Raw genomic sequence first — 12382 nt, forward strand, 5'->3', positions numbered from 1 at the left:
CCCTATGACTCCCCTCCAGGAGGCCACATGTTCTGATCTCACATTCTCCTTTCATACTGCCATTGTCTGGGTCTAGGGGGAGGCAGAGTCCTCCACCCTCAATCTGAAGATTTAAGGAGTTCTCCCCCCAGTTGTCCAACAAGGAAAGGTAGCCAGATGCGTCTGAACTCTGAAGTCTGGAATCAAACCGTAGATGCAAATTCCACCCAGCAGAGGCAGTGTTCTTTATATAGAGAGAGATGAGTTTGAACACATTCTATTCAAAAGGGGGCTGTAGGTACATTAAGGACACAAGTTACCAGTCATCTACTTCCACCAGAGCAAAGTGACAGTGTACATACATTCATACTCTCTCAAGTGTGGGATATACTGCACATTTACTCGCATTATCCCAAATGTATGGTCCCCTAAGGGCGCTTGACATCATACTATGCGAATATGGCAACAGAACAAGCATGCGATGACCCTTAGGGACAACATACTTCAACTAGATAATAATCGTTCAGGAAAAATCCTCTCCCAGAGCTGAGGTTACAAATTCCAAGTTAGTTTATGAACATTCTCCTCTGAATTCTTTTAAAGCTATGGCTTAAAACAAAATATCAACAACTAAAATCTCCTAACGAACAAAATGGAGAAATACAGAACCTCTACCAAGAACCACTATTTTGGGTTCCTCATTTGGAAGGTTCTCCCACCAGGCGGGTATTAGGAATACTTTAACCCCCACCCCCACAGTGAGTCCACTATAAGGGGAAGAAGTTGTTTTGTCCAGTGAGGGGACAAAGGATATCTAGAAATAACCTTCCCTTCTCTGGACTCCAACCAAAATTAGAACCCATCCACCACCATTAGCTATAATGCCCATCTTAATAACCCTAGATTTCAAGTAACACTACGTATTATTTTAAGCAAAGAAAAAAGTTCTAAAGGTAACCAGTAGCTTCTTAAAACAGGCACATCACTTTTCTGAGAAATTAAACTTGAGAGTTTCCACCTGAAGGTTAAGAGGCAATGTGCAAACTTCACACACCCCATCATGTACCCTCTGAGAACACGTTATACTTCTCCCTGAATCTTCCCCTTATTGCACCTCGACCGCTCCAGTATCAAATCTTCTACCCTAGAACCTCTCTTCAAGCGCCTCCCTCCATCCTCAATTTCGTTCTGTTTTATTTCATAAAATTATTTTACACTTAAAAAAATAAATATTTATGCAATAAAACCAGAAGATAAAATAAATAAAACTCAAGTTAATTTGCTCTGCAGAGCTGTATGGAAGCGAGGGAGGTGCTCTTACGTAATCCCTCTCTGCCCTCCACACTCATAGATCTGCTTCCTGGGAAGTCGGGGGTCGGGGAAACTGCACCTCACTCTTACTCCCCCCCCCTACTGGCCCTGGTGAGGCCCTATTAGAACCCAAGGCAGGAAGAGACGACAATGCTGTCAGATGGCAAGTGGCCAATGCCTCCTGAAATGAAGGTAGGTTTGCTTGGTCTCTCCTAAACAGAAGAGAATGTCCAAGAAATGAAATGTTTCGAAAGCCATTGAAGATACAACTAACTCCTGCACTGGGTTCCTCTGTGGGATGAGAAAGGAATCAAGTAGCAGCATTCAGAAACAGTCCTGGGTTACAAGCTGATGAGGTCTCTCCCTCATCTGGGGAGAGGTTGCTTTTCCATGTTGGGAGGGAGGCGGGAAGGAGGCATGGCTTAGACGGTGGGGTTTACTTCGTGGGCTGGATCCTGTTCATCTCCACGGTGGGGACATTCTCAGCTCTGTTAGCCTCCCGAGCCTGCCCCTCGAAGGCTCGTGTGATTTCCTCAAAAGTCCTGCCACGAGTCTCAGGGACTTTGAAGAAGGTCAAGACCAAGAAGACAATGAGGAAGCCAGTGAAGATGATAAAAACATAGGCTCCTAAATAGAACTAGTGAAGAGATAAAGGAAAAGGAGTGTCAGTGTAAATTCTGGTCATTGCCAAACCCCTTCCCTTCCCATCCATTTCTAGTAGGCTTCGGGACACAACCCTTCCACATTTAACAAGAACATGTAGTCTTCCTCGGTATTTTTTTTTTTTTAAGATTTTATTTATTTATTTGAGACAGAGAGAGAATGAGAGATAGAGAGCACGAGAGGGAAGAGGGTCAGAGGGAGAAGCAGACTCCCCGCTGAGCAGGGAGCCCGATGTAGGACTCGATCCCGGGACTCCAGGATCATGTTCTGAGCCGAAGGTAGTCGCTTAACCAACTGAGCCACCCAGGCGCCCAGACCAGTGGTCTTTTAAAAGTTCCCAGTTTTGGGGTACCCGGCTGCCTCAGTCAGTAGAACATGCGACCTCTCATCTCCTCCAGGTCTTGAGTTTGAGCCCCCTGTTGGGGGTAGAGTTTACTTTAAAAAAATAAAAGTTCCCAGTTTTGCCCTCCTGCTTCAATCTTTTTTTTGCTACCATTCCTTCTTTTCCTATAAGCCACTGAAAATAAAAAAAAATCTGGTTTAAAACACTAGATATCTGGGGGGGGGGTGCCTGGGTGCTTCAGATGCTTGAGCGTCTGCCTTCGGCTTGGGTAATGATCCCAGGGTCCTGGGATCGAGCCCCTCATCCAGCTCTCTGCTCACCGGGGAGCCTGCTTCTCCATCTCCTGCCTGCTGCTCTGCCTACTTGTGGTTGCACACTCTCGGTCTCTGTCTTTTTGCCAAATAAATAAATAAAATCTTAAAAAAAAAAAAACACTTGATATCTGGGGTGCCTGGGGTGCTGTTGGTTGAGCGTCCGACTCTTGGTTTTGGCTCAGGAGATCAAGCCGTGGGTCAGGTTCCGTGCTTAGCGCAGTGTCTGCTTGAGATTCTCTCTCTCCCTCTCCCTCTGCTCCTCCCCCTGTCACATTCAATCTCTCTCTCTAAAGTAAGTAAAATGTTTAAAAAAAAAAAAACCCACAAAAACAAACTCCACTTGATATCTAACCCTCTGTGGTGTCAGTTACCAAATTTTAAACCTGTCGGCTTAAGTGAGCTGGTTTTGAGATGGACTTGGTGAGTTTTGTTTGAATTTACTTACTGCAGCTGAAGGGAACAGGAGCCCAACCAGGAAGTTGGAGGTCCAGTTGGAACAACCAGCCACTGCCATCGCGGCCGGGCGGGGTCCTTGGCTGAAGAGTTCGGCCACGATAAACCAGGGAATGGGGCCTGGGCCAATTTCAAAGAAGGCCACAAAGACCAGGGTAGCCCCAATGCAAAAAAAGCTCATCCAATTATAGTTATCCTAAATGAGGAGGAACAAAGGAAAGTTAGTAGTCAAGACAGCTTGACCTGGATAGACCTAGCCTCCCAGCGATGAGGACTGACTGATAACGAAAGCTCCCTCTGTCTGGGGTACAATGGAGTTCTCTGACTTAAGAGTCAAAAGGCCTGGGTTTTTGAATCCTAGCCTTCTGCTCACACCATGTGTCATTTTGCACTAAGATCATTTCATCACCTGTAAAATGGGAATAATTACCTCAAGAATACTTGAAGAATTAAATTACATAAGGTATTTTACAAGCTCTATGTTATACAGATGTTAAGAATTACAGCAGTTTAGTTACCAATCTCTGAGGATTCATTTTTCTTAAATCTCTGGGCATGGGACTTTACGGCTCTCCCACTCACCTCTCCCACCCACGTCAGAGTCACCTGTGACCTATTCTCCCTCCTTCCCCTCCGTTTCCTTTACTCAAAGAGCACGCACCTTTAGTAACAATGAGACGGTCATAAAGATGGAACAAACAGCCATCCCTCCAAGGCCAGTCATATGGAGAGTCCTCCTCCCTGCCCTTTCCACCAGAAACAGCTAAAAGAAGAATAATATAACATAAAATTTCTCCTTTCCCTTTCCTGAAAACTGTATGAACTACCAGAATGTGCCGTACCAATGGCAGGATACTTGGTAGAGTCACACGTCCCCTTTTAGTTGAGTTTCAAGCATCCTACAAATCCCTTTTATACCTCTCTCTTTCCCACCCACTTCGTATTTGCTTGAGAGAGTGAAGACTACTCATACCCATCATTCAATCGCTCTTCTTTCCCAAAGAAGAACGAAACAACCCAACTGTTTAAATGATGGTAGGGAGGGAGATGGAAGGACACAAACCCCATCTTGGAACATGTGTAGGAAGAATGCCCCTCCCCCTGCCCCCAAACTATCACACCATCCAACTTACAGAGACAACAGTGAAGATGGTATTAAGTACACCCGTGCCGATGGTGGCATAGATTGGCTCCTCAATACCTGCATCTCTGAAGATTCCAGTTGAATAATAGAACACCTAATAGGAAACAAAAGATGATGCAACTCTGAAACAGCAGCTGGGCACCGCAGTTAAAGAGAACCCTCGGAAAAGTACACTCAAAGTCCCAGGAGCTTAAGGAGTCCTTTCTGGGTTTTTGATTCAATCAGTGTCTTTTCTGCAAAGAAATCTTCTCTATCTTATCTCTATTCTCTTCTTAGTTCTCAATTCTACCTACTGTTTCCGCTGCTTCTTCAATGTTTATTCCTCCTGTTCATTGAAGTCTCCTCCTTACATCTATTCTATTAACTTAGATATAAAGATTTTTTTCGGTTTGTTTTAAAGTTCGGTGGTGGTTTTTTTGTTTTTTGTTTTTGTTTTTTTTTTTTTAAAGTAATCTCTACACCCAACATGGGGCTGGAACTCAAGACCCCCCAAGATCAAGAGTCACATGATCTTCCAACAAAGCCAGCCAGCAGCAAGTTCCTCAATTAAGCTTCTTCAAGGGACAATTCCTCTAACCTTAAAACAGTGATAGGCACACACTGATATCCTACTTTGACAGTGAAGCCAACTGAGGAGGAACCTCAGCCTGCTCATGTTATTAGAAACAGAACTTGGGCTGGAATCCCTAGCCCCAGGTCCTTTCCAAGTGTTCTAGGAAATGACAGCAGCTATCATCTTAATTCAATATGTACTATCAAGTAAGCTACTGTTTATACTATTTTTTATTATTTGCTGGTCAGCATGCTGAAATGTAGGGTTGCTACAGCTACCACAGTCAAAGGGATGTCAAAATATTGAACTCAGACTTCAAGGTAATAAGGGAACAGGATCTAGATCATCTAGGTTCAGTTCCTCAGGTTTGGGTCAAGAGTTTATTATTTCATCCAGAGTGTTTGCCTCTATAGCCGTATTCATCAGACTTTTTGATCAATATATGCGTTGACTCTGGGTTACGTTCTCAAGAAACAACTCTTCAGATACCTACAACCTCGGATAGAAATGATGGATACTTCTGTTTTCTAAAATAAGACTAATAAGGGCGCCTGGGTGGCTCAGTTGGTTAAGCGACTGCCTTCGGCTCAGGCCATGATCCTGGAGTCCCGGGATCGAGTCCCGCATCGGGCTCCCTGCTCAGCAGGGAGTCTGCTTCTCCCTCTGACCCTCTTCCCTCTCGTGCTCTCTATCTCTCATTCTCTCTCAAATAAATAAATAAAATCTATAAAAAAATATTTTAAAAAAAAATAAAATAAAATAAAATAAGACTAATAAGGCTGTGCTTTTTTTTGTTTAAAATTATTTTTGGGGTGCCTAGGCTGCTCATTTGGTTAAGCATCTGCCTTTGGCTCAGGTCATGATCCCGGGGTCCTGGTATAGAGCCCCACATCGGGCTCCCTGCTCAATGAGGAGTCTGCTTCTCCCTCTCCTTCTGCCCCCACCCCCACTCGTGTTCTGTCTCAAATGAATAAATGAGATTTTTTATTTTTAAGTAATCCCTATACCCAATGTGGGGATCGATCTCACAACTCCAAGATCAAGAGTCGCATGCTCTATTGAATAAGCCAGCTAGGCACTCCACAGTGATTCTTAAAATGACAAAATTGGAAACTGGGATCCATCAAAATCATCTCAGAGGTTTTTTAAAAATATTTTTCCTCCCAATTTCTGATATCACAGCCTCTAACCCTTTATGAAAAGCACTGCTTTTTCAAATACAAATAACCTTCTTGTGTGTTAGGGAGAAATCGCCAAGGACCAACTTACTATTTTGAGCATCAAGTGTGTTTGGCAAATGCTTTGCTACAAAATGACCTAATCATATTGATCAAGACTGATGATGGAATAATATTATGCAGCCATCAAAAGAAATGAGATCTTGCCATTTGCAACCACGTGGATGGAACTGGAGGGGGTTATGCTGAGTGAAATAAGTCAATCAGAGAAAGACATGTATCATATGACCTCACTGATATGAGGAATTCTTAATCTCAGTAAACAAACTGAGGGTTGCTGGAGTGGTGGGGGGGGGGGGGGGTGGGGTGGCTGGGTGATAGACCTTGGGGAGGGTATGTGCTATGGCGAGTGCTGTGAATTTGTGCAAGACTGTTGAATCACAGATCTGTACCTCTGAAACAAACGATGCAATATATGTTAAGAAAAAAAAGAAGAAGATAGCAGGAGGGGAAGAATGAAGGGGGGGAAATCGGAGGGGGAGATGACCCTTGAGAGACGATGGACTCTGAGAAACAAACTGAGGGTTCTAGAGGGGAGGGGGGTGCGGGGATGGGTTAGCCCGGTGATGGGTATTAAAGAGGGCACGTTCTGCGTGGAGCACTGGGTGTTATGCACAAACAATGAATCATGGAACACTACATCCAAAACTAATGATGTGATGTATGGTGATTAACATAACAATAAAAATTAAAAAAAAAAAGACTGATGAGAAACCCTCTGGGCATGAATCGGAACAAGAGTATGCTTCATATCCAAAAATTTTATCTGCAAATGGACAGAAGGTATAGGAATATCCTCTCTTACCACCACTAGGATCCAAAAGCTGGAAGGTAATATCTGCAGAGAATTCAAGCTACCTGCCAAATGTCACCTTCCATTTTGCTCCCCACTTCCAACTATCAGAGTCACTATTCTGGTTGTAACAACACAGACAGACTAGGAAGGCCCGCTCTATCTGAAGTTCCCAGTGTATCCCCAGACCTCTTGAATTCATTGCCTACTTATTCCCCAGGGCTTTATAATGATATTTTTTAGACTGTGAAGTCCTGGAAAAAAGCCACAGCATGTAAATTCTTGGATCGACTTTAGTTGTATGGCCTGCCTTATCACTGATGACATCAGAGAAGACTGATCAGATTTGTAAAAGACAACTGGAAATAAAAAATGAGTGGTCAGAAGGAGGATTAATGAAAAGCAGATAAATGTGTCGTGTCCTACATAATGAAAAAAGTTTGAAAGAGGACAATGTTGACCATAAGGTCCAAGACAAAAGGTGATGAATTTTTCGTTTTATCATTTATTTACTTATTTTTCCCACATGGAAAACATGTACTGCAGATAGAATTTTAAAGAAATAAAAACAGGGGTACCCGTCTGGCTCAGTAGGAAGAGCATGCGACTCTTGATCTCGGGGTTGTGAGTCTGAGCCCCAGGTTGCGTGTAGAGATTAAGTAAATAAACTTAAAATACGAAACCAAGTCAAAACCTGGATAATCAGTATTTCTGGAGTGGCTGCTGCGGGGCGAGCATCGTGGGGACTCTGCAGGTGTAAGGAGGTGAGCAGGCCCCTCAGGCAGGTGCGTGAACTGTGTGCGGGACCCCCTGGGACACAGAGTAGCTACTCACAGCATTGATTCCAGACAGCTGCTGGGACAGCTGGAGCATGATGGAAATCATAATGGGCTGCTGGTAGCTGCGTGACCTGAAGAGCTCCAGCACCGTGGCTTGCTTCTCTTGTGCCATCCTGGTGCTCTCATCTTTCATCTCCTGGATGTCCTGAGTCACGTCCTGGGTGCCCCACAATCGCTGGAGGACTGGTCAAACAGACAGACAGACAAAGGAGAAAGATAAGGTGCTGTCCCAACTTCATTTTCCCTATAACACAGCTGGGAAGAAGCCACACTTAGATGAGCCCCGGATATGGCTCATCCATTAGCATCTGTGCCTTAACCTCCTTCTCACTCCACTCTTTCGGGGTGGAAAGTTTCTCACTCCAGAGCAATCAGGAGAGTCTCCAGCTTGGATCCAGAGGGGCCAGGAAAGGAGCGGACAGAACACAGATCTAATGCCCTCATCCTGAAACAAACCACAACGCCAAAATTCCCACAGCGAAGGTGTGAAGGATACTCACTGTCCCTAGCACTCTCCTCTTCCTTTCTGTTGATGAGCAAAAATCTAGGACTCTCGGGGCAAAACGGAAGGGCTGCGCTTTGCAGGACAGCTGGAATGATGGTGAAGCCCAAAAGCAGGGGCCAAAGCTCTTCAGTCCCCATGATGACTTTCAGACCAAAGATCTAGAAACCAGATAAAGATGATACTTTATAAAGCTCATACTTTATATAAGCCACAAGTCAGTTTAAAAAAACTGGGGGGCTCAGTCGGTTATGCATCTGCCGTTGGCTCAGGTCAGGATCCCAGGGTCCTGGGATCCAGTCTGCACTGGGCTCTCTGCTCAGCAGGGCGTCTGCTTCTCCCTCCGCCCTTAGCCCTCCTCCCCTTACATGTGCTCTCTCTCTCTCGCAAAAATAAATCAGAAAAAGTTTTCAGAAAATCATCCCTTCTTTTACCACAGGAAAAGACACATTCTGTTTCTTCTCCTTTCTCTACCCTGCCTGCTTCTTTAGCCACCTGTGAGCGATAGTAATAATACCTGAAACTGACATATAGTTGAATATAGGACAGATGTTCCTGCCCAGAAACTGACACGCATTAAGTATGAGGTCTAGAGTACCTGAGCCACCAGGATCCCGATGACGATGCCCAGCTGGTTGAGAGTGCCAAAGGCCCCCCGGAGGCCAGTGGGAGAGACCTCGCCGATGTACATGGGCACAAAACCTGTGCAGAGGCCGCAGAAGAGGCCAATAACCAAGCGGCCCAGGATCAGCATTTCAACCGACTGGGCTATTTTGCAGAACCCCATAAGGCAGCCACCAGCGACAGCCAAGAGGTTGACAATGAGCATTGAATTGCGCCTGAAAAGGTTAAAAAACAAGAGAAGTTAGCAACATAGGCCAGGCCAAAACTTCTCTCTTTCCTGATCTCTCTACCCTTCTCCAGGCTCAAGTTATCTGCTCTTCCGGTTTGAAGTTCTCCTCTTTCTGTGATCAGAACATTTCCAGTTGGGCTAAGATCAATGGTTCTTACACCTCTGTAGGCATAAAACTCACCTAGAGAACTTGTTTAAGATTCTTTTAATTCCCAGCGGTAGCCAGGGTGGTAGCAAGCACAAAGGCCAGTAGTTCTCAAAGTTGTCCACAAACTAAGAGCATCAGCTAGAAATGGGCAAGAAATTAAAACTGTCCCACCCCACCCCAATTTAGTAAATCATTAGGTTTGACTCTGGGACCGAGCAATCTGTTCCCAAAAGCCGTCCTGGTGATCTGATTCTAGCTAAGGTCCGAGAACCACTGCCCTGGGCAATTCTCATACAGCTGGTCCACGAACACACTCAAGAGAAATTTCCGGACCCGTGCTGAAATTTTGATGCTTCTTACTGCATTTTGTTGCAATATAGCTGCTTAGATGGCACCAACATACTAATGAGAACAGATTTCAGACAAAAGCTTTCTATGCGCAGAAAGGTAGACAGCTTCAGCTCTCCGGCTCTCGGCTACCCTGTGGTGAAGGCCACTTACAGTAAGTATTGATAGCCAGTAGAAAATAATAAATTACTGAATCTATGTGTTAAACGTGGGAGGCAAAGCCACGGAAACAACGAGAGGAAGACGGAAGAGATTAACAGTGAAAACTCACTGCAGATATTTGGAAGATACTTCTGGGACTCTGCCCTTGGGTGGCCTGCTGGAAGTAACTGGGGAGTTCTGAAACGCTGGTCCTTTTTTTTAATTATGTTATGTTAATCACCATATATTACATCATTAGTTTTTGATGTAGTGTTGCATGATTCATTATTTGCGTATAACACCCAGTGCTCCATGCAGAACGTGCCCTCCTTAATACCCAGCACCGGGCTAACCCATCCTCCCACCCCCTCTCTCCTCTAGTACCCTCAGTATGTTTTTCAGAGTCCATCATCTCTCATGGTTCATCTCCCCCTCCGATTACCCCCCTTCATTCTTTTCCTCCTTTTATTTTCTTCTTTTTTTACATATAGTGTATTATTTGTGAAACGCTGGTACTTTTAAAAGCTCCCTGGGAGATCCTAAACGTGCAGCCAAAGGAGAGAACCTGCTGTTAAGAGAAAAATTTCATCCCTCATGCTCACTTTTACCTTTCTCTGCATTCCTTTCCTGGTTTCCCTACTTCCTCTATCAGGTTCTTTTGCTAATAAAATAAAGATAGGAAGAAAGTCACTGAAGTATGGGAGGGCCACATTAAAATTTCAATAACTTTAGCAGACACAAGGTGTCCTCAAAAACTGCAAACACAATTGGGCGCCTGGGTGCCTCAGCTGGTTAAGCGACTGCCTTAGGCTCAGGTCATGATCCTGGAGTCCCGGGATCGAGTCCCGCATCAGGTTCCCTGCCCAGCAGGGAGTCTGCTTCTCCCTCTGGCCCTCTTCACTCTCGTGCTCTCTGTCTCTCATTCTCTCTCTCTCTCAAATAAATAAATAAAATCTTTAAAAAAAATGCAAACAGAACAAACACCAAACATCATCAAATAAAATGGGTTGCTTTTAAAGTTTTTTAGAGGGTGAATTCTATTTGTGTTTCCTGAACGTCTAAATTAGCAATTGAAATGGTTTCTTCACCAGTCATTACTGAAAGTATTCTGCTAAGACATTTTATTAAGTCAGCAAGAATGAGAAGTTTCAATTTTCTTTTGGGGGGGGGAAAATGTCAGTTATTTGGCCATTATCCATATTTGCCACAGGGCAAGGATTATAAAATGTTTCCTCCCAATCCTGGCTTGTAAACACAAGCATGAAATCCCAAATTTTTCAAGAAAAGCTAACAACTTCTGACCTTGTAAATCAAGTAGGCTTCTGGGAAATTCCATAGTGCACTTTATTGCAGAAAGTACTGAAGTAGCTTCAGCTGCACTCAAAGGGTAATCTCTTGATGGGCAGCCGAGCTCCAAGCAGCCCTATTCAGTACCAGTTGGCCTAAATTTGCCTCCATGGGAATTTGGGGCGCTCTCATTCAAATGCATCATCACCTCCCCATCCTAATTCCCAATACCTGTTCTCAGTGCAACCAGTATAGCCCCCCTCCTTGCCCAGTTTCTGGTCGATACCTGCCAAAGCGGTTGACAAAGAGTCCAACGGAGAAGGAGCCAATCATACCACCAACGGAGAAGATGGCCACAGACAAGGACCAGAGGGAAGTGAGTAACACCTCAGTGGGACGGTCGCTCAACGTCTCCTCCAGGGTGTAATTGAGAAAGTCCTTTATGATCTGCCAATTAAAATGACTGGTGGGCAGACTGTTACAGCTGAATGAGAAGGGGCAAATATCGGGGATCTTCCCCTCCCTAAGAAAACAGCATTACAATGACTGGTAGAGAATCAAGTAAATGAACGGGTGGGGATGGAACAGACAGAGAACCTTTGGAGGTTCGTGGTAGCTCTGAAAAGAACAATTTTGATTTGTCCTGAAAATCCCAGTAGGTAGTTAGCACTCATGTTCAGTGACTACCCCTGTCCTCCCCTAAGACCCTCCCACCCTCCTTGTAACTAACCCCTGAGGCATAGTAAAGGAAGTGTATCAGGATAGCGTGAGGGGAAGCATGGATACAGTCCAGTCAAGGGTATGGGGAGCAAATGAGCTTTTTGCTTTAATGATTCACTTAGACTTCCCCACCAATGTTATTCTGCCTCTTCAGCCTTCACCAAGCGAGATACCAAGTTTGTCTGAAATTCTTCATTCTTGAAACCCTACTTAAAGGAATAATTTACCTATTCCAAATTCTAACTCTGGTCACCTGGCACTCACCATCTCAGGAGCATTGATGACTCCGGTGTTGTAGCCAAACTGGAAAGAGCCTATTGTAGCAATGGAGATGGCAAAGATCAGAGGCGCTGTGACCTGGGGTTGGGGGGGAGAAGGGAAGAAACAGTCCTTAAAGCTCTCGGCTGATGATTGTCTCTTATTAATTAAGGAGAGATATTAGGAGCACTCGCCCTATGAGTGGTATGAAAAGAACAAAAACTTAACGAAATTTAGGTAACGAATGGGGGAACACAAAGAATAGGTTATACTAAAGAACTTCTCCGGAGATATACAGACAACCACGTAAACTTGGGAAAAGCGGCAAGAAAATTTGGGAAGAAAGTTAAGAGGAACTGGGTTAACTCGTTTCAAACTATTAAAAAAAGTTGCCCCATGTAAAAGCAAGCTTAGAACTGCAGGGAGCCTTGGGATTCCTAAAAATGGATTCTTTTGGATACAGCTAGATCCAGTGCTGTCTCCTCCTGTACCCCA

At 44.5% G+C, this 12382-nt stretch overlaps 1 protein-coding gene across 2 annotated transcripts; it reads right to left on the reverse strand.

The window, feature by feature from the left end:
- Nucleotides 1-206: 206 nt before the first annotated feature.
- LOC112819175 (solute carrier family 2, facilitated glucose transporter member 3-like) lies at nt 207-12269 on the reverse strand. 2 transcript variants are annotated; one of them, XM_073890609.1, is made up of 9 exons: nt 11894-12269; nt 11196-11372; nt 8731-8971; nt 8131-8293; nt 7626-7813; nt 4197-4301; nt 3725-3826; nt 3056-3259; nt 207-1927 (listed from the first exon to the last, which is right to left on the reverse strand). In XM_073890609.1, exons 1-9 carry the CDS (start codon nt 11905-11907, stop codon nt 1727-1729), a joined length of 1395 nt encoding a protein of 464 aa, XP_073746710.1. In that variant the 5' UTR covers nt 11908-12269; the 3' UTR covers nt 207-1726. The 2 variants fall into 2 exon arrangements, with proteins under 2 accessions (XP_073746710.1, XP_025721976.1); XM_025866191.2 differs by having other exon boundaries at nt 11196-11356; nt 11894-12265.
- Nucleotides 12270-12382: the final 113 nt, after the last annotated feature.

This window comes from Callorhinus ursinus, unplaced genomic scaffold, assembly GCF_003265705.2.
Source record: "Callorhinus ursinus isolate GAN/ISIS: 27379988/994484 unplaced genomic scaffold, GSC_fseal_2.0 scaffold1238, whole genome shotgun sequence".
NCBI classification, from domain to species: domain Eukaryota; kingdom Metazoa; phylum Chordata; class Mammalia; order Carnivora; family Otariidae; genus Callorhinus; species Callorhinus ursinus.

What these genes read in the sequence shown, in the direction of transcription:
- LOC112819175 (XM_073890609.1), bottom strand. An exon ending in CCGTCTCATTGTTACTAAAG is followed by an intron (nt 3,260 to 3,724) that starts GTGCGTGCTCTT and finishes CTCCTCATTTAG; the next exon opens with GATAACTATAATTGGATGAG. An exon ending in TCCTGTTCCCTTCAGCTGCA is followed by an intron (nt 1,928 to 3,055) that starts GTAAGTAAATTC and finishes TCTCTTCACTAG; the next exon opens with TTCTATTTAGGAGCCTATGT.